Genomic DNA, 22,928 nt, shown 5'->3' on the forward strand with positions numbered 1-22,928 from the left:
CTGTCTGCACCGTAACGCCACCCAGGAACAAACTTCGAGGCAGACGGCTTTGTGGAGATCTGATCTGTTTTGAAGATTTCTCATCCACTCGGCTCCGAAGCAAAAATCTGATGAGTGGATGCACCTGTCGCCCTTTTATACCCGTATGCACGGGGAGTGGCTCAGGTATGCAAAATCCACTAGCCAAATTTCATTGGCGTTTTCTCTTATCAGAGGCAGTCGGGGCTTCCAAGTAAATCCCCTAATGTCGTCACGACATAACTCGTAGTGACCGACAGATAGGGAACTTCTGTTTCTTTTACTACTAATAGTAGCCTACTTCTATAAAGAGACAGTTAATAATGCATTTGAATAGTCAAATCACCCTGATGTTTGGACCCCCATAATCGCAGCTTTCGGATAAAGTCATTTGAATGAATGATGGACAAATATCCAGCAAATTAGATCCAACTAACTCAACCTTGGCTTTGCCGCACCTGATAATTGATCTGCTATGCATGATAGGAAATTAATGCCTGGAAAAGTGTACAAGAGGCGACCGAACACGTGCTACCGTGTCTACCGAGTTTATGTTTCGCCGTTTAAACGGTCAGAATTGTTTCTTAACGGTACTGATTATCAAAGTGATTTATATGAATCTTTATAAAAGCTAAGCCATGAATTAGCAAGGCCTTCTAGAAATTGTGGAGCATGTTGTTGATTGAAAATGAATCAAGGTAGGCCTAAATCAAGACTCGAGACACTTCACAGGTGACTTCTGCAAACGAGAAAAACAGGATCTCAGGATTGGATTGAGAAAAACAGGATTTTCAAGATCACGAAACGTGGAGCAGTTTCTCACACTTAGTCAGGACCCGTTCAGCTGAATTGTGTTTGTTTGTCTGTCATTTTAATCCAGACTCAGTGGTGAAGATCAGACTGTTTCAACTGTTCAGCTTCAACATGGATGACACACAAACATCCAGCGATGAAGATTTTACTCCAGGATGCAGGTATTTTGAATAAACACCATATGTGACCCTGGACACCAAAACCAATCTTAAGTGTCAATTTTTCAAAATTGAGATTTATACATCATCTGAACGCTGAATAAATACACTTTCTATTGATGTATGGTTTGTTATGATCGGACAATATTTGGCTGAGATACAGCTATTTGAAAATCTGAGGGTGCAAAAAAATCCAAATATTGAGAAAATCGCCTTTAAAGTTGTCCTAGTGTAGTTCTTAGCATTATTACTAATCAAAAATGAAGTTTTGATATATTTACGCTATGAAATTTCGATAAATGGATAATTTTGACGCACACAATGTATGTTTGGCTATTGCTACAAATATACCCCAGCGACTTAAGACTGGTTTTGTGCTCCAGGTCATTTATTCACTTTTAAATGATTGAAGATTGCAAGATGTTTGATGATACATGCTTTAATGACCTTATAATAAAATGGTCATCATAAAGGATTACCTTTTCTGGTATAGTTCATTTCAGCAGAAGAGATCAGAAGCAGAGCCCAGCTGTGTGTCAGTGAAGAGTGACTGGTCTATAAATAATGTAATAGATTTTAAGAGTGGAGATACACCGACTGATCACAGGTAAGACATTTCTATTAAAAAAATATGATTATAGTATTGTATTTTATTTTCTCTGAATAGTATCAATATTTTGTAATATTTTCTACAATATGAGAAATTCTTTTTGCAAAATGTTTATAGTTAATCCCTGATATTTTAACAAATATAGTGTTATACACACAAACATATACATATATATATATATATATATATATATACACATCTGTGAAAGCACATTTTTGTATGAAAATAAAAAATATACAGTAATTCAAATAATTAACTTTAATCTCTTTCTGTGATAGTTCATTAAACCAGAAGAGATCAGAAGCAGAGCCCAGCTGTGTGTCTATGAAGAGTGACTGGTCTATAAATAATGTAATAGATTTTAAGAGTGGAGATACACAGACTGATCACAGGTATAACACTTGTACAAATATATGGTTATATATGGCATTTTTATTTTCAGAATTATATCAGTAATATGTGTTACGTTGTTGTTGTATAATATAGTTATTTTTACTACTTTTATATTTTTAGTTTATTTTACTTTAACCACTCTCTTTTATAGTTTAGTCCATCTGAAAAGATCAGAGCCAGATCCCAGCTGTGTGTCTATTGGCCATCAAATACATTTTAAGTGTAGAGATACACAAACTGTTTTCAGGTATAACATTTCTGTAAAAATATTATTTGATTGTAATACAGATTACAAAAAAGACTTTGTGCTTAGTAACTTGTGTAATAATGTGATATTTTTTTTTACAGTCATGAAGTCCTCAACACGTTTAGATTAAATTTGATGAAGAAGTTTCAGTGTCTGTATGAAGGAACAGCAAAGCAGGGAAACCCAACACCTCTGAATGAGATCTACACAGAGCTCTACATCACAGAGAGTGAGAGTGGAGAGATCAGTAATGAGCATGAGGTGAGACAGATTGAGACACAATCCAGGAGAGCAGCAACAGAGGACACACCGATCAAATGCAGAGACATCTTTAGAGCTTTACCTGGACAAGACAAGCCCATCAGAACTGTGCTGACAAAGGGAGTCGCTGGCATTGGAAAAACAGTCTCTGTGCAGAAGTTCATCCTGGACTGGGCTGAAGGGAAAGAGAATCAGGATGTCCAGCTCATATTTCCACTTCCTTTCAGAGAAATCAATCTGATGAAGGACAAAACACTCAGTCTTTCAGATCTTCTTCATGTCTTTTTCCCTGAAACAAAAGAAATGGAAATATCCAGTGACAAATATAAAGTGTTGTTTATCTTTGATGGTCTGGATGAGTGTCGTCTGTCTCTGGATTTTCAGAGCGATGTGAGGTTGTGTGATGTAAGTGAATCAGCCTCAGTGGACGTGCTGCTGACGAACCTCATTGTGGGGAATCTGCTTCCCTCTGCTCTCATCTGGATCACCTCCAGACCAGCAGCAGCTGATCTCATCCCCTCTGAGTGTGTCCATCGAGTGACAGAGGTACGAGGCTTCAATGATCCACAGAAGGAGGAATACTTCAGGAAGAGAATCAGTCATCAGAGTCTGGCCAATAGAATCATCTCACACCTGAAGTCATCAAGGAGTCTCTACATCATGTGCCACATCCCAGTGTTCTGCTGGATCTCAGCCGCTGTTCTGGAGAAGATGTTGAGTCAAGCAGAGAGTGGAGAGATTCCCAAGACTCTCACTCAAATGTACACACACTTCCTGATCCTTCAGACCAACATCAAACATGAGAAGGACTATGAGAAGAACGTGACAGATGAAGACATGATCCTCAAACTGGGGAAACTGGCTTTTCAGCAGCTTGTGAAAGGCAACCTGATCTTCTATGAGGAAGACCTGAGAGAGTGTGGCATTGATGTGACAGAAGCATCAGTGTACTCAGGATTGTGCACTCAGATCTTCAGAGAGGAGTTTGGCTTGTATCAGGGGAAAGTCTTCTGCTTTGTTCATCTGAGCGTTCAGGAACATCTAGCAGCTCTATATGCACACATTTCCTTTACAAACAACAAGAGAAATGTGTTTGAACAAATCCCCAAACTGAGTTTGTGGGCCAAAGTTAGGGACAGTTTTCAACTCAATTCATTAAAACATGTTTTATTATCTGATGTACATCATAGAGCTTTGAATGAAGCTCTACAGAGTAAAAATGGACATCTGGACATTTTCCTGCGGTTTCTTCTGGGTCTGTCAGTGAAATCTCATCAGATTCTTCTACAAGGACTAATAAAAGAATCAAGAATCAAATTTGACAGCAATGATAAAACAATTGTGTATATAAAGAGGAAGATCAGGACCATTGACTCTCCAGAGAAATTCATCAATCTGTTCCACTGTCTGAATGAACTGGGTGATCATTCACTAGTGGAGGAAATACAACAGTATATGAGATCTGGAACAAAAAAGGGCACCAAACTCTCTTCATCTCAGTGGTCAGCTATAGTTTTTGTGTTATTGACATCAGAGAACAAGCTGGATGAATTTGATATTAATAAAATTGCTAGAGGAAACCATAAACTGCAAGTTTTTCAGAAGCTGCTGCCTGTGATTAAAGAATCCAGATCAGTTCAGTAAGTATCACTGAACACAGTCACTTCACTGTTTAAACATTAAGAAACAAGTTAGAGAATTTGCCTATGAATAAATAGTACATGTTTATAAGTTATTAAAAAATGTATTTGCATATAAAGGAGGAGTTTAAATATTTGTAATTTTAGTTTTTTAAACAACTGATTGTTATGAGGCTGTCCAGAATAATGCAATGACTTATTTATTCAAACAAAACAACAAATTAAATGCAGGCAATAAGAAGAAGATTCCAAACACAAGATGAACAGAATGCACATAGCATCCACATGGGACAACACCAGACAAAGAACAAGAGAAGCATTGGTGTATTTATACTTAAGATAACAAGGGGCTGATAAGGGACAGATATAGGTGAATAGGTGCTATGGAAGGAAAGAAGAGTAAATAAGAGAGCTAATCCAACCAGGGAAACAGGAAGAGAAATGTTGGGCCTGTCCAAATACTCACACTTGTGGTCTTTGCACTTGACCACATGTCTACTTGGATTATATATTTCCTGTATTTGGCCCAAGTGTTCAAGTGGTTGTGAGTGGGTGTACAAGTGTGTAGAACTTATTATTACCTGATGGGACACTTTTTCTGTTTTAAAAGGTTTTCTAATTCTATGCATTTTAAAACAAAATTCTAAATGTCTGTTCAGTAGTCCCTATAACAGTTGACACAATTTAATAATTGTAGTCTTTCTTTTTAAGTGATAAAAATCAGTTGTAAACAGTGTTGGGAGTAACGCATTACAAGTAACTCGAGTTACGTAATAATATTACTTTTTTCAAGTAACTAGTAAAGTAACGCATTACTTTTTAATTTACAAGAAAATATCGGAGTTACTTTTTCAAAAAAGTAGTTACTTTTTTCCCCATTTATTGACTGACAGTGCGCTGTGTGAATAGCGCGGTTACTGTAGTTCTAGACTAAATGTGAATGTGCATTAATTCATCCCACTCGCAAAAAACAGATTTAGTATTCATCAAAATGAATTAAACAGTGAAATGCAAACTTAGAATATGATGCAAACCTGCAATAATTAAATATGTTAAATAACACAAATGTATCTAATCCCATTTTATTAACCAATGTCTTTGCTGCTGACCTTTGATGATCCAGTTCAACCATACTAATAAGAAAAAATGACTTTAGATAAACTAACAATTGTGCTTCATTGTTTTTTTTATTGCTGAAGAGTGTTGAACCACCTTCTCCTGCGCTCTACTGTACAGACGTGAATTGACTTTTCCTTCAGCCTGAGGTTTATTCATTACACTTTTTGGTGTGAAAGGGCTTTTACATTTGCTATAATTAGAACTTCTTGTATTAAAAACAATCGAGCCCTGCTGACATTTAAAAAGTAACGCAAAAGTAACGCACTACTTTCCATAAAAAGTAGCTAAGTAACGTAATTAGTTACTTTTTTAGGGAGTAACGCAATATTGTAATGCATTACGTTTAAAAGTAACTTTCCCCAACACTGGTTGTAAATGTTGTACAAAATACGCATTCATCTTTGCACCAATAAAATGGTCAACACTGTATGTTTTACTACCAAATTAGATGTAATATCTAATTGTTATTAATATTTAACTTGCACTAGTGCTCCAAAGTGGCTAAGACCACAAGTGTGGATATTTGGACAGGCCCAACATAACAGGGGAACACAGGCTGGGATCATGACACTACATTGTGCAACAGAGAAATATTATTAATCTTTCTATATGTTATGCTTTGTGACATTTTAGACATCAATCCAAAGATCCATCGAACATGCTGATTTATGCTTTAAGTTTATACTTTCTCTTTAATAATGGATTCACTGCTAAACTGATCTGACTTGATCTGAACTAAGAAAGTGAAGAGTGTTTCGTTGTTCTCTACAGGTTGAGTAATTGTGGCGTTACAGATGAAAGTTGTGCTGCTCTGGCTTCAGCTCTAAGATCAAACCCCTCACACCTGAGAGAACTGGATCTATCTGGGAATAAACTAGGAGTTTCAGGAGTCATACTGCTGTCTGGTGTAATACAGAATCTTCTCTGTAAACTGGAGAAGATGTGGTAAGATCATATAACTCAATGTGAAGTATATGTGAAGTGCAAAACGAATCACAAAAACAAAATCACTAAAAACAAAATAATAAATCCAAAAACAAAAAGCAGTAAATCAAAAACAAAATGGCAAATCTAAAAACAAAAGGTAGGTATTGTAGGCATATGGAATACTTGCCACTGACTGAATGAGACATGTTAATCAGGATGTACAGGAAGTCAGAAAATTTTGGCCAGTTTGTTTCTTGTAAATGGTGGACTTCTGTGTTCACTTTAAACAATTTTTTAAAATAGCAAAACCTTCAAACAGATGATCTTTTTACACTGCAAACAGCAACCACTCTGTTTGAAGCAAACAGTCTTGTTGGCTGTTGCCAGATAAAATTTCAAATTTATATTTGTGGGAGAGTAAAGACTTTTGGTTTGTTCTTTTGGTGAAACTAACCTAAGTGCAAATCTGCTTTTTCCTGAACCCATTCATCTCTCTTATTTCCATTGCATATTAGCTCAGAGAAGCATTTGTTCAAAATATTTACAAAAAAAAATAAAAAATGTAAATACAGTGTTAAATTGGTATTTAATAGTGGGAATAAAATGTAAAAAATCCTACAGATATTAATTTTACAATGAACATTTTAATAGGTCTTTAAAAACAGAGTGCGAAAAACACAATCCATGTTAGGATATTTTGGCTTATTAAAGAGCCTACAGAACTTATTTTCAAACTGAACAATTGGAAACCACAAAGTGACTGGCTGCCAGTCAGTGCAGTTACATTGTTACGCCACTAGCGGCAAGGGATTGTTTTTATGAGTGGGTTATTAAATCGTTCATGCAACTAATATGCTTAAAGTTAGAAATGCACATTCATTCATGAATGAATAAAACAAGGTGACGAAATTAATTTAACTTTGAGCGCCACTTTATAAGGTTCGGTCGAGCGCAACACTCCACTTGGGTAACACTGAAGCTGTTTCACTTAATAGAGATCAATGGCATTGATCAGTGGTGGCGCCAGCCATGGGAAATCACTTTAAACATTGAAAGAACACTATGACAAAAATACCGCTTTCATCTTCTGACAACTGATGGCAAACTGATTTTTTTTTCATGAATACTTGATTTGACCTGAAGAAGGACAGACGCAGGTAATCAAAAATGATTCTGTTTCCCTGTTGCGGTGTGCGTGTGTACCTGTTTTTCTATCCCAGTGGGGACTCGTGTCACCTTGGTGACCTAAATTGAGCTTTATAAATCATACAGAATGCGTTTTTATTTTTGTTGAGAATGTTAAAATGCCCAAAGTTGTCTGTGAGGGATAGGTTTAGGTGTGGGGTTGGTGTTGGGCAATATAATATACGGTTTGTACAGTAGGAAAACCATTACTCCTATGGAGAATATCCCACAAGGATAGTAAACCAGACATGTGTGAGTGCGGAGCTCCGCTTCCACCTCAGACACAGAAAGAAATAATATAGTAAAAATCAGCTATGTAATGGATAGTGTCATTAATTAAAACAGATTTTGCTTGATTGAGACATTAGATTTTTTATGATCATGTTTTGTGCTCTGTGACATTTTAGATGTCAGTCCAATGATTGATTTGTGCTTTAAGTTTGTACTTCCTCTGTAATAATGGATTCAGTGCTAAACTGATCTGAGCTGAGAGAGTGAAGAGTGTGTCATTGTTCTCTACAGGTTGAAGAATTGTGGTGTCACAGATGAAGGTTGTGCTGCTCTGGCTTCAGCTCTGAGATCAAACCCCTCACACCTGCGTCAACTGGATCTGTCTGGGAATACACTAGGAAATTCAGGCATGAAGTTTCTCTCTGCTGTACTGGAGAATCCTCACTGTAAACTGGAGATCCTTTGGTAAGATCATGTATAACACAATGTGAAGTATATCTGAAGTGCAAAACAAATCACAAATCCAAAAACAAAACAGTAGTAAATCATAAGCACAATGGCAAATCTAAAAACAAAATGAAACCTACCTGAAAAGGTAGGTATCGTTGGCAAATAGACTAGCTTCCACTGACTGGACGAGACATCTGTCAATCAAGATGTATAGAAAGTCAAAAAATTGTGTCCAGCTTTCTGTTCTTGTTCATGGTGGACTTCTGTGTACACTTTTTTTTTATTTTATTTATTTTAGTACAGCAAAATCTTTAAAGAAATTATCTTTTTAAAGTGCAAATACCTGTATGTTAGCAAAGGCTTGACTGTTAGTGAAAGTAAAGTGACATGTGGCCAAGTATGGTGACCCATACTCAGAATTTGTGCTCTGCATTTAACCCATCCAAAGTGCACACACACAACAGTGGACACACACACACCGTGAACACACAGTAGGCAGCCAATACTGCGGCGCCCATGGAGCAGTTGGGGGTTCGGTGCCTTGCTCAAGGGCACCTCAGTCGTGGTATTGAGGGTGGAGAGTGGGAGAGTAAGGACAGTGTGTCTTCTTTGTTTTGATGTGACCAACCTGAGTCTGAATCTGCCTTTTCTTGAACCCATTCTCCCTTTTTCCATTGCATATTAGTTCAGAGAGGCATTAATTTTAAAGAAATGGAAATACAGTTTCTAATGGGTATTTAATATGGACCTATAATTGAAATTGGATGTTGTGTCCTCGCATTAATCAAACTCGATGCACATCAACCACATGCAGCTCATATTGTTTCAATAAAGGCTGCTGACTGGGTCAAAGAAATATGACCACATCACTCCAATTTTAGCTTCACTACTTACTTTCAACTCTCAGAACCATGACTCCCTTCCTGCACCTTCACCGACACCTTTACTCATCAGCAGGTTCAATATGGTGTAGCAAATTATTAATAACGACAATTTATGTAAATAATTAAAATTAATTAAAATTATTTATATCAGCTGCCAGTAGTAACTGTAGCAGAATTAATATTACAATCAACTAGTCTGTTCATCCAGTGAACATTTGGGATCATTTCATATCAGCTCTAAGAAAATATATTTTCTTGGCCACAGAAAATATCTTACAGTACTAATGGATAGAGCATGTAGCTAGATCAGGAATTGTCATTGAGCTGCAAGCAGAATCAAAACCAAAGAACAATCCATTTCCTATGGGGAAATGGATTGAGAGTTGCTCTGCTATAAAACCAGACTTATCAGACTTATGCACAAAATTTTATTAACCATTATAATATATAATTATAACAAACATATACACACACTCACGCATATATATATATATATATATATATATATATATATATATATATATATATATATATATATATATATATATATATATATATATATATATATATATATATATATATATATATATATGCATATACTGTACATACCTGGGAGAACGGGGGAGTAGAAGTGACTGAATGAAACCATTAAGAGACCGGAGAATGAAGCTATTGAAAGGAGCCAATTAGTGTCAATTGCTTCTTTACTGTCTACTAAGGGAAATATATATTTTTAAATGATGAAAAATGTCTTTCTTTGAAAAATATTTTTAAGAACTCCGCTCTCACAAGAAAATCACTAACTCATACATATTGCTATAGATAAAAATAACAGTACAGTTCACCATTGTTGTAAACAGTGTCGTTAATTAAAACAGATTACGCATGAGAGATTTGACAAAATTACAGACATTGCAATGAATAGAGATTATTTATCATGCTTGAATGAGTTGTTTTATGATCATCTTTTGGTCCCTGTGGCAATTTATTCCAGTCATACTGATTTGTTCTTTAAGTTACTTGTAACTTCTCTATAATAATGTATTCAGTGTTAAACTGATCTGATCTGAACTGAGAGAGTGAAGAGTGTGTCATTGTTCTCTACAGGTTGAGTGACTGTTGTATCACAGATGAAGGTTGTGCTGCTCTGGCTTCAGCTCTGACATCAAACCCTGAACACCTGAGAGAACTGGATCTGTCTGAGAATAAACTAGGAGATTCTGACATGAAGCTTCTTTCCATTGTACTGGCAAATCCTCGCTGTAAACTGGAGATACTGGGGTAAGATCATCTCTCTGATAATCACATGTCTTTGTCCTCAGTAAGGCATGTCCTTTAATGTACAATTTAGGATTAAATTAACTTGCAAAATAATTGTTCAGTAAACAATAAATCTCAGCAAAAATTACTCTGATGACTGAAGATGAAGTTTGGTTTATTTGTCTCCATCACATGACCTGCTGCTCCTGTTTGACCCAACAATCATTTATTGGAGCTTTTTCTTTCAAAATTTTTAGTGATAAAAGGAAAGACCCACAAAACCTTTAAAACAAGAAAGTTTAATTAGTGGTGTTGCTTGGTCATTTTAGACTGAAAAAGACTTTTACTGTGTCATTGTTCTCTACAGGCTGAGGTGTTGTGGTATCACAGATCGAGGTGGTGCTGCTCTGACTTCAGCTCTGAGATCAAACCCCTCATACCAGGGATATCAGGATCTGTCTGGGAATAATCCGAATCTGGTGAGACGTCTCTCTCTTGTCTGAAGGATGGTCCATATAAACTGGAGAAACTAAAGTATTGTGAGTATATTTTTATTTAAAGCCTTTAAATTGGACCAAGTTCAGTAACAGGCCTCATATGTGTGTGACTGGAGAATATAAAAGAAAAATTCAGCTCTACATTAGTCTCTGTACTTTAAACTGTGGCCCGGTTTCATAGACAGGGCTTAGCCTAAGCCATCATTAGGCCATATTTCAATTAGGACATTTAAGTAATTTTTATAAACATGCCTTAGAGAAAAAACATTACTGGTGTGCATCTTAAGACAAAACAAAGGTACATACATGTTTTAAGATCAGTCAGTGCAAGTTTCTTTCAGTTCAAACAGCTAGTGTAGGACTAGGCTTAAGCCTTGGGTGTGTTTAATAAGAGTTTAATTCTGTAATGTTATTGATCTATTAATATTTTTCATTTCGTACAGTGTCTCTGTGTGTAAGTGGTGAAGAGAGAGTTGTTGATCAATTACTGTTATTAATTACTGTGTGTTTTATCGTAGGACTCTCAGTATTTAGATGTCAGTCCAGTTTCCTCAGGATCAGCTGATGGGGAATAAGGAGATGCTTCAGAGACACACAGTCACACAATCAACAGAGACTCAAGACACAGAGACACACAGACTTCACATCACTTTATTGTTTTTATATTTTGTGGGTCTGTTCTTTTGAAGTACTGTTGTCATTAGATATCCACAATTATCCCTTTAAAGGACCTGAATTTGCTGTATAATTTAAGACTCAATTTTTTATATGATTGCCCATTAATGAGTGTTGAAAACCACCGTGTACAGTTTGGGATTGTTTTGAATTTGCTAGATATTGATTACAATACAGATGCTGTATACTCAATACACACTACAAGCATGTAACATTTAAAGGAATAGTTTATCAAAAAATGAAAATTCTGTCATTTACTCAACCTCCACTTGTTCCAAACTTTCATTTTCTTTTATTTTGTGTGAACTATCCCTTTAAGTGAAAAAAGTAAAACATTTCAATCAACAAGCCATTGTATATGAGAGATGTATTATGCACTATAGACAATTTGTTTTTGGAACAATGAGATTAACAAGAACACTTTATTTTAAACATTTAAGTTTAGTGTAAGGTGACAAGTTTAATATTAGATAGCATCAATTAAAGAGAAATATATATTTTTTACCTATTTTACACGTGACAATCTAAATGATCTATTAAACTGGGCAGATGGTTGAAATATTTAATGTCGATGAAAAATGCATTTAGTTTTTTACAAAAATATCCACTTGAATCATTTGATTTTCAAGTTACTTTATGGACAACTTCACTCCATATAACTATTAGGATTAACTGCACCATTTTTTTTTATTACCTTTTTTTAGAGACTAGATGGAGAATAGAAGATACTACATTTCATAAAAAAACAAAAAACACCTTTGGCTCATTGTTTTGTTTACTCTTACTTTCCTTTTGGAACCAACCATTCCAGCTTCCGATCATGAGGTGTTTTGTTGATTTGTGTCAAGGTAAAACGGTATAAAAGCATCTAATAAATATAGTAGTCATAATTAGATAATATTACTGAATACGTTGTTTTTTTATAAGAAGGCTTATGTGCAGGAAAAGCAGGCCAGTGAGTGCGCATATATATATATATATATATATATATATACACACATACACACACACACACACACTAGCCACTTTATGGACCCCCTTTTGCCTTCAGAACTGCCTTAATTCTTCATGGCATAGATTCAACAGGGTGTTAGAAACATTCCTCAGAGATTTTGGTCCATATTGACATGATAGCATCACGCAGTTGCTGCAGATTTGTCGGCTGCACATCTATGATGTGAATCTCCCGTTCCACCACATCCCAAAGATGCTCTATTGGATTGAGATCTGGTGACTGTGGAGGTCATTTGAGTAAAGTGAACTCATTGTCATGTTCAAGAAACCAGTCTGAGATGACTTGAGCTTTGTGACATGGTGCATTATCCTGCTGGAAGCAGCCATCAGAAGATGGGTACACTGTAGTCATAAAGGGATGGACGTGGTCAGCAACAATACTCAGGTAGAGTGTGGCGTTTAAACGATGCTCAATTGGTACTAAGGGGCCCAAAGTGTGCCAAGAAAATATCCCCCACACCATTACACCACCACCACCAGCCTGGACCGTTGAGGCAGGATGGATCCATGCTTTCATGTTCTTTACGCCAAATTCTGACGCTACCATCTGAATGTTGCAGCATAAATCGAGACTCATCAGACCAGGCAACGTTTTTCCGATCTTCTATCGTACAATTTTGGTGAGCCTGTGCGAATTGTAGCCTCTGTTTCCTGTTCTTAGCTGACAGGAGCGGCACCCGGTGTGGTCTTCTGCTGCTGTAGCCCATCTGCTTCAGCGTTCGATGTGTTGTGCGTTCAGAGATGGTATTCTGCATACCTTGGTTGTAACGAGTGGTTATTTGAGTTACTGTTGCCTTTCTATCATCTCTAACCTGCCTGTCCCATTCTCCTCTGACCTCTGACATCAACAAGGCATTTTCGTCCACACAACGGCCGCTCACTGGATATTTTCTCTTTTTCGGACCATTCTCTGTAAACCCTAGAGATGGTTGTGAGTGAAAATCCCAGTAGATCAGCAGTTTCAGAAATACTCAGACCAGCCCGTCTGGCACCAACAACCATTCCACGTTCAAAGTCTCTTAAATCCCCTTTCTTCCCCATTTTTTCTGATGCTCGGTTTGAAATTCAGCAAGTTGTCTTCACATCTAGATGCCTAAATGCATTGAGTTGCTGCCATGTGATTGGCTGATTAGCAATTTGTGTTACCAAGCAATTGAACAGGTGTACCTAATAAAGTGACCCGTTGGTGTATATGAAGAGTTCATTCGCAAAAACAGATAATTCCGTTTTTAACAATTCTCAGAAATCATGTTTTTTCATTATGCATTCCATTTAATCTCAATCAAACTGCAGTAACATTATTTTGACTAGGTTCAAAATTAACTAAAAAAAAAAAAAAAAAAACAGTTAACACAATAAAAACATGACGACATAATAAAAAAAAACATGTTTTTTGAGTTATCTGTTTTTGAAAATAGTTTACTTTTATTTCAATGTGTCAACCCGATGAGATTGGCATGTGTACAGGGAAAACATGAAATATGTGTCCTGTCATATTTTAATGTAAATGTTTAGTTAGACTCTTATTTTGAAATGTATCGAGCGTCACCCGGAAATACTCGGAGCAGTTGGCGAACATGCTTTATGATGATGTTTTTAATACAGTTTGTGCTGCTGTGAATTATTTAATTACGGGAACTCGGATAGATGAAATTGCGTTTACAGAGTTTTAAATGAATTTGGTGGCTTCGTAAGTAGTTAATAGACTGTAACTGTTTTTGTCATGTTTTTCTTCTGAAAAAAAAAACATAGCTGTTGCAGTCCATTTGAATTTTCAGTGGATTTAACGTCCAATATTAATTGTATATTAGTTATTTAATATATTAATTGATGCTTTTGTCATTTTGTATCGGGGAGCGGTATTTGTTGATATAGTCATAAACGACCTCAACAGTCAATCAATGGCGCTTGTCTGATGTAATACAAGTATTATTATGTGCTGTTAATATACATGTCATGTTTTTAACCCCATTCAGGTGCTCTTCAAAAGTCTAAAATGGGTAAAAAGAAGGTGAAGGACAGAAGTCCTCGAGCAGACAGCAGCACTGAGACAGCAGGTGTGTATAACAGCTGCTCTGAACAATGACATGCTGACAGTGCTTTAATCAGGAAACCTCACACGTGATTCTCCTTCTGCCTTGTAAGGGGTTTCCTGCACTCACATCCGTAAAGGAACAGAGCAAAGCTTACTGAAGAAAGCTGGTCTGAATGAGCATTGGAGCTTGTGTCAAGACTGTGAGCCTGACGAACCTGTTGAAAAGCAGATCTTGGAGGATGAAACTGACAGGGAAAGTCCAGCTGTGTGGATGTGCCTGAAATGTGGCCACAGAGTAAGTGATCAGGTGACTTATGACACATTGCTTTTAGCCAGAGACACATAAACAATGTTATGATCCTCATCAGGGCTGTGGGAGATCAGAGAATCAGCATGCGATCAAACACTACGAGACGCCTCGATCTGAGCCACACTGTTTAGTGCTCAGTCTGGACATCTGGAGCGTCTGGTAAGTGTCACACTTCCACCTCCTCGCTGAAGTGGCAGGGTTTGTGTGTTCAGACCTCTTACCTTGTGCTCCGATGTGCTGCAGGTGTTACATCTGTGATGATGAAGTTCAGTTTTCCAGCACGGGGCAGCTGGCGCAGCTGATCTCAAACATAAGAAAACAAGTGCTGGCGGATCCCGACAAGAAGACTTCCAACAAAAGAGGTGTTTTAGAGTTCTTAGGGTTATTAGCACTTACATAATATTAGTAGTGGTTGACCAATAAGTGTTTTTTATTTGTTTGAAATTTTTTTTTTTTTTAAAAGACAGAATAGCTGCTCTTAAAATTGGCCAGTGCATGAAATAGTCACATGGTTTTGCCTGTAGTGTCTTTCCTTAAAACAAATGCATACATTTGCATACATACTCTGCAGAAAGTAAGAAAGAAGAGAGCTTAGAGACGAATCCCGCAGAGCAAACGCTGGATAAAGAGAACAAGGAGAAGCAGAAGAGCAGCACAAAACATGATGACAGTCCCAAAAGACAGAAAGCAGCAGCTGCAGGAAGCTCTGGTGTCGTGAGCGTCAGGGGTCTCAGTAATCTGGGCAACACGTGTTTCTTCAATTCAGTCATGCAGGTACAGAGTTTGAGACACTTCATGTGAAAAACAGAAACACACATGCAAGCTCTGCAAACCCTGATGTTCTTGTCTCTTTCAGAATTTATCACAGACGCAGTTTTTGCGAGAACTGCTGAACCAGATCACAGATGAGAAGAGCTGCTTCACCATCACACCTGCACTGTCATCTGAACTGGTACTGATGCTGAGCTGCATTATGTGTTTTTCTGGTTCTTTTTATGCATAAAGCGTCATCTAACAGGATGTTTTCACATCATGTTTTCAGGAACCTCTTCAGATCCAGCTGGAAAGGCCCGGGTCGCTCACGCTGGCTATGTGCCAGTTTCTGAATGAAATCCAGGAGACCAAGAAAGGTGTTGTGACCCCTAAAGAACTCTTCACACAAGTGTGTAAAAAGTAAGTAGCCAAACAAAAGTGTTCCCAGCACAGATGCTTCATGCAATAAGAGAAAAGTTATGTCCTTAAAAGATTTTATTGCATATATTTGGTTGCTAGTTTGACTCACTTTTCACTTTTATAATAGATAAAATGACAAAAAAAAAAAATTCTACCCTACATTCAAAAGTTTGGGTTGTTAAAATTACGTCAGTTTTATTTTGAAACAAATTACTGCTTTTAGTCAGCAAAAATGCAATAACATGATCAAAAGTGAGAGTTCAGACATAAATGTTTCAAAATATTTATATTTCAAATAAATGCTGTTCTTCTTTGTATTTACCAAATAATCATGCAAATGATCCCAAATCAGCATTTTAGATTGATTAAGGATGCTAATGATGCTGAAAATTCAGCTTTGCATCACAAGAATAAATTACATTTTAGTATATATTAATATGGAAAATAGTGCTATTAAATTGTAATGATATTTCAAAATATTCATGATTTTTTTCTGTGTTCTGCATATTAAATAATTGCAGTCTTTCTTGTTATTTGTTGTTCTCAGAGCTCCACGCTTTAAAGGCTTTCAGCAGCAGGACAGTCAGGAGCTCCTGCGGTATCTTCTGGATGGCATGAGGGCAGAAGAAGTGAAGGTATGGACCTCTAACAGGACATGAACAGAGACCACATGAAATGTGCATCATCTTAGCATTTCATTTGGCTATAAAGAATGTTTGAGACATTTTAGTTGAACTGAGTCCTTCTGCTGTTTTTTTATTTCCTGTATTTTTTCAGAGAGTAAATTCTGGAATTCTGGAGGCTTTGAAAAACTCTGGCAGAAGCTTAGAGGCTGAGCAGATGAAGAAGGTTATTAAAGGTACAAGTCATTGTCAGATTACTAGAATTGCAAATGCTATATTTTAATGTAATGCTTAGAGCATGATTAAACACAAAACATGAGTAAGATTATATCTCAATCTTTGGCTATCTCTTGCATTGTTTTCACCAGAGTACGAGAAAAATGGTGCACCCAAGAACTTTGTGGACCGAGTGTTTGGTGGAGAGATGAGCAGCACAGTGATGTGTAAAGAGTGCAGAACTGTGTCTCTGGTCACAGAGATGTTTCTGGATCTTTCTCTTCCTGTAGTTGATGAGGTGAACTTCATAAAGCAGCTTTATCCCTCGTGTGAATATTCTGGGGAAGTGATCTGATTTGAGTGTTTCCTCCAGGCCTACAGGAAGAAGAATCAGAAGAAAGTCACCCAGCCTCGCAGCAGCATCAGTGACGATGGAGACAAAGAAAACACAACATCTCTGACCAATGGGAATGAAGACATGCCTACAGGAACAGGAAGCAAGTACCAGCAGAAGAAAGCAAAGAAACAGGCCAAGAAACAAGCCAAGGTGAAGACACACACACACACACTAGTTCAGATGGTCAATAAAGTGTGTATATATATATATATCTCAACCAGGCTGTTTATTTGCCAAAATGTGTCCATTTAGTGTTAATATCATTGGAAATTAACAGACGTTTCTTCAGCTGTTCTCATTTTATTTAGTGAATTTTTTGTTTGTAAAAATGAATGTTAATTAAGTTTAATTTAATTATTTTATTTTTATATAAAACTTTTATTTGAGCCAGAATTAAATTGCAAAAAATGTTGCCATTTATTAGTTACTGGACGTTTTAGTACCAACTATTCTTAATTTGTTTTGTGAATTTTGAGTAAATATTATGTAAAATAAATGTCCGTTAAATTTCTTTAAAACCTATTATGTATATATTGCCTTTATATGAGCCAGAATTAAATTGATAAAAATTTATAATTTATATTTTTTTTTTGTGAATTTTGGGTAAATATGTAAAGTATATACCATAAAGTAGAATCCAGACCATGTGCGATACAGATGTTTTTTTTTCACTTTTGCGTCCATAGACTCAGAGACGTCATCAGAAACTGGGCAGTAAAGTCATTTTGGACACTCTGACCAATCAGAGCACGGCTAGCAGCACTGATCCACCGGATGCCTCCAATCAAAGTCTATCAGTAAGTGGCAGCTCTGATGCAGAAGCAGGTGAAAACAGCCTGGAGAATTTGAGCCCTGAGAAACCTCCTGCTCTCTCACAAAATAAGGATGAAGATGAGGAGGAATCCGAACAAGAACATGCTACTTCTGTCAACAACCGCTTTAACGCCTTATCTGAAGACCAGGCCTCTGAAGATGTGTCTGTAGAGGGAGAGAAAGCACAAGATGTGAATGCAATTGAGGAAGAGGATGGTGCCGACCAGCTTTGTGATGAAGAGGATCGGTTAACAGAAGAACTAAATACTCTGTCACTAAAAACAGAAAGTGAGATGGAGAATGGAGATGAGGCCTCAGACGATGTGAAGGAATACACAGTAGTGAATCGGGACCCTGAGCTGGCCTATAAATCACTGGCCAGCAGGACGGCGCCAGAGAAGCAGGAGTGTTCGGTGGAGTCCTGTCTGTATCAGTTCACTGAGGTGGAACATCTCACAGAGAACAACAGACTGATGTGTGTCACCTGCACAAAACACCAGTCTGGACATAAAGCCTCAGACGGTACTGTGTCCAACTTTTACCGTATTAACAGCTGTTTTAGCTTCCTCTTGTCTCCTTTTTAAACCCATTTGACAGCCCAGTCTAGGGTTCACAAACATTTTGTCAGCTGAATCACTTAGACATCAAATATTTACTTGAAAACCCCCTGGGATTTTGAGTTACTTAGTATTTATCCAATTTAATAATACTGGTGTTATTAATGATATTGGTTAATGGTTGCATGACATGATGCAAGTGAACATAGAGATTACCTTGGTTTTTTTTTTTCTTCTTTTATTCTACAGTGAATCTGCGTGACTTGGCCTAAAAATATATTGTGATTATTTTGTCATATAATTTCTACATATATCCACTGCTGAAACATCCAGACAAAAAGAGCAAAGACTCTATTACTAATGGGAATATTAACTTTTAATGCGTTTTTGGTTTAATCTCTAGACAAAAACAACTTAACATACGAGTTACATTACAAATATTTATTCTTCCACTTTAAATGTTCAAACCCTTGAGATTTTAATGTCAATTTTTTGCATGTTGTTTTGCGTGTTGCATGTTTTTAATGTTAAATATTTTGCAGTATAAATGCTTCAGCTATTTTTAAATCGTACTTGCAATCATGAAATACATTAAAGTACATTATAAATATTTATGATATATAATTTATTATAATGTAATAATATAGTAAAATATCCTTCGGCATTGTCTGGAGCACATTAGAGTTTATTGTATGGGGCTTTATTCATGCCTGACCACTTTCATATTTTAAATTGACCAAAAATCATTGTACACCGTTTACCCGTATTTGCTGCTGTGCAGTTTTTTGGATTTCCTGAAATGAGCTGTTTTTTTAGTAATTGAACACAATACTTCAGAAACCTCGTTATAAACCTCAATTGTGAAAACAGAGCTTCTAAACGGATTTTGTTGTTTTTGTCAGGTAAGAAAGCTGTTTACAGAGATGCTCTGAAGCAGATGTTGATCTCTGATCCTCCAGCAGTGCTCACACTCCACCTGAAGAGATTCCAGCAGGTAAAACACCTCGTTCATCCTCTTGACACCATAAACTGGAAAGAAAATTTGCTCTGAGACCCTTTATTTTGTCATTCCTTTGCCTGTAGGTTGGATACAGTGTTTGTAAGGTGAACAGACATGTACAGTTCCCTCAGATCCTGGATCTCGCTCCATTCTGCTCTTTAAACTGCAAGGTGAGCAAATGATTGGTTTCACAACATTTATCCATCCTTGCATCACTCCTTGGGTTCTGAACTCGCTCAAAACTGGTTCAAACTCACAGATCAGCAGTGCCTCAAACGCTGTAACCCAGATGTGTGTTTGTGTTTTTAGGGAGTGAAGGAGGGCGAGATGCGAGTGCTGTATAGTCTTTATGGTATAGTGGAACACAGTGGCACCATGCGGTCTGGACATTATACAGCCTACGTCAAATCACGACCCTCTACACGCAATTATGTAGAAAATGGACTCGATGCTGGTTGTGAGTATCTGTGCTTTTGAATCTGAGGTTTTAATGACCTTTATGGATTTATGTGAACGTGCATTAATATTGGAGGCTGGAAAATCAGTTTGTGTGTGCTTAATTCAAATTGCATTTAGTTGGAAATAAAGTGGCATTTTGATTATCTATTTCCAACCATCATCTCGTTGCAGGTCACGCTGAGGTCAGTAAAGGATCGTGGTTCCACATCAGCGACAGCAGTGTCCATCCGGTTACAGAAGCCAAAGTGCAGAGTTCCCAAGCCTACCTCCTGTTCTACGAGAAGATCTCATAACTCGCATGAGGAATAATCTTCATACCAAAGGGCTGCTGGTGCTTCATTCAACTCGGTTGCTGCTGCTGGGAAATCCTGTTAAAACACACTGCAAATGAATTGAAAACTTGAATTTATATGAGCATCGTCTTTTATTTTTTCTCTATTATCAGCTGTTGTTCAGGGGAAAGTTTTAATTCATCCAAACAAGATGCAGAACTTACTTGGGATCTATTTTTTAATTGAGTTAATCATTTTTCAGTGGCGATTCAAAAGCAATGAAATATTTTTTCCTCACCTCTAGATCATGATAGAACGGTTTGGTGTGGTTGTTTGCCTCATACAGCGTTTCTCAAAGTGTATGCTGCCAAGACTGATAGTCATTTTGAATGAATCTCATGAAGAAAAGTCATATTCCACCCCAACATTAAAGGTATATATAATTAATTCTCATTGTTATAAAAAAGTCTTATTATTTATGTTAATTAAATGATCATGGACACATTTTTAAATTTTATCAGTGTTAATTAAAAATGCCTCAATCTAAATAAATAATGGTCTTAAGCATAGGTTTTGTTTTTATATGTGAAAAAGTCAAACTATATTCGTTTTATTTTGGGGTGAAATATGACCGACATTACAGAGATTCATCCTTTTTATTTCTAAAATGTAAAACTAAACTGAAATATATATTGGTACAATTTTATATTGCAATAAATACCTTACTGTCCTCAATATAATGCCAAATGTTTTGTTTCCTAATATCCTTAGAAGGCTTAAAATGCAAATAAATAAAACTGACTATTTTCAATCCTCAAAAGCGTCTGGGCGTCTCTTATCAAAACAATATTTTGTGTTGTAGATAGAAACAGATTATTAGGTGGTATTATAAACCCTCATCCTCGCGGGGGGCGCTAGACGGCTCAAATATTAAGAGGTTTTACGTTCCTTTGAAGAAACTTGTGTGCTAACAGCTTCAAACTTTCATCTGATAAATGATTTCTCATGTACATCACTATCTGGTGCATCAATCGCTGTAAAATTATAGACCAAAATCCCGTGTTTTTTATTTTGTATTCATTTGTATGTAATGTCATATTTATTTGTATGTAACGTCAGCACTTTGTACGTAATGTTGATATATTATGTACTTTTATCTTTGGTAACGTTACCTTGGCTTTAATAATAATAAAAATAAAAAAAAACCCTGGCCGTTCTGTCAGCAGTAGTATGAACAAACATTTACACCAGAATAATGATTTTGAGAAACGTTGAAAGCTACTAAAAATGATTTTGAGAAACGTTGAAAGCTACTAAAAAAAAATAAATTTAAATGAACTTTTAGTTTGTATAGTCGCATTCCTAACCAATCAGATGGAACTTCCGGGCTACTCCGCCCCGCTTCATTAATGTTTCCTTCAAAGCATTTTTCATCTGTTTCGTTTTCTTTCGCTATGGCGGGAGTTTAGAACAGAGCACGAGAGGGAACGGTCTCCACGGTAACCATCTAAGCCGGAAGTGCTGGGCTCACTCAGTGTAAGCAACAACAACAACAGATAAAAACACATTAAATCTACTCTGCATTCAGTTAATACAAACAAACAGTTTATTAACGTCTCAGCGGGTGACGGAAATGCAAATGTTTTGTTAATGAGATTCGCCGTCGTCAAGTACCGGTGAGTTTTTGTCCGTTGCACTGATTTAAATTTCCATGTTAATACCATTAGATTTTTTTAAAGAGCTTTTATCTGACCAAAAACAGTTAAATGTCATTATAGTACGATTTAAAGTGAAGTGACAGTGAAAGTGAAAGTGAAGTGACATTCAGCCAAGTATGGTGACCCATACTCGGAATTCGTGCTCATTTAACCCATCCAACGTGCACACACACAGCAGTAAACACACACCCGGAGCAGTGGGCAGCCATCTTATGCTGCAGCGCCCGGGGAGCAGTTGGGGGTTCAGTGCCTTGCTCAAGGGTCTCACCTCAGTCGTGGTATTGAGGGTGGAGAGAGCGCTGGACATTCACTCCCCCCCATCTACAATCCCTGCCGGCCCGAGACTCAAACCCGCAACCTTTGGATTACAAGGCTGACTCTCTAACCATTAGGCCACGACTTCCCCACATCTGTCCGTCCGTCCGTCCGTCCGTCTATCTATCTCTCCGCCCGTCCGTCTGTCTGTCTGTCTGTCTATCTATCTCTCCGCCCGTCTGTCTGTCTGTCCGTCCGTCCGTCCATCTAACTGTCTGTCTGTCTGTCTATCTATCTATCTATCTATCTATCTATCTATCTATCTATCTATCTATCTATCTATCTATCTATCTATCTATCCGCCCGTCCGTCTGTCTGTCTGTCTGTCCGTCTGTCTATCCGTCCATCCGTCTGTCTGTCTATCTATCCGTCCGTCTGTCTATCTAACTGTCTGTCTGTCTATCTGGCTGTCTATCTAACTGTCTGTCTGTCTGTCTGTCTATCTGGCTGTCTATCTAACTGTCTGTCTGTCTGTCTATCTCAGTAATGTTGAGGTCAGTGATCTGTCCCCTGAGTGTAGGGGCCACAGCTCCAGAGTCTCTCTCCGTCCTGCTTCCTCCTTCAGACAGGAGCCCCTCTAAGAGTCCCATCAGTCCTGTGAACAGCCCTGAGTGCCGCAGGAGAGGGTCTGCTCTGGAGACAGTGTGAAACGCTGGTC

General features: G+C 37.2%; 2 protein-coding genes across 2 annotated transcripts; both read left to right on the plus strand.

The window, feature by feature from the left end:
- Window positions 1–878: 878 nt before the first annotated feature.
- LOC306851602 (NACHT, LRR and PYD domains-containing protein 3-like) lies at window positions 879–12,107 on the plus strand. The gene is made up of 10 exons (XM_079387985.1): window positions 879–992; window positions 1,483–1,596; window positions 1,878–1,991; window positions 2,144–2,239; window positions 2,341–4,140; window positions 6,031–6,204; window positions 7,894–8,067; window positions 10,044–10,217; window positions 10,564–10,735; window positions 11,212–12,107. The coding sequence occupies exons 1-9, from the start codon at window positions 943–945 to the stop codon at window positions 10,697–10,699; spliced, it is 2,832 nt and encodes a 943-aa protein (XP_079244111.1). The 5' UTR covers window positions 879–942; the 3' UTR covers window positions 10,700–10,735; window positions 11,212–12,107.
- Window positions 12,108–13,933: 1,826 nt separating this feature from the next.
- Window positions 13,934–21,418, plus strand: LOC306851352 (ubiquitin carboxyl-terminal hydrolase 16-like). The gene is made up of 17 exons (XM_079387521.1): window positions 13,934–14,072; window positions 14,359–14,439; window positions 14,528–14,712; window positions 14,786–14,886; window positions 14,971–15,089; window positions 15,299–15,501; window positions 15,584–15,679; window positions 15,770–15,900; window positions 16,448–16,535; window positions 16,678–16,759; window positions 16,892–17,037; window positions 17,113–17,286; window positions 17,823–18,471; window positions 19,409–19,500; window positions 19,590–19,676; window positions 19,816–19,963; window positions 20,137–21,418. The coding sequence occupies exons 2-17, from the start codon at window positions 14,379–14,381 to the stop codon at window positions 20,256–20,258; spliced, it is 2,484 nt and encodes an 827-aa protein (XP_079243647.1). The 5' UTR covers window positions 13,934–14,072; window positions 14,359–14,378; the 3' UTR covers window positions 20,259–21,418.
- The last annotated feature ends 1,510 nt before the right edge of the window (window positions 21,419–22,928 follow it).

This window comes from Barbus barbus (genome assembly GCF_936440315.1).
Source record: "Barbus barbus genome assembly, chromosome: 31".
Taxonomy (NCBI): domain Eukaryota; kingdom Metazoa; phylum Chordata; class Actinopteri; order Cypriniformes; family Cyprinidae; genus Barbus; species Barbus barbus.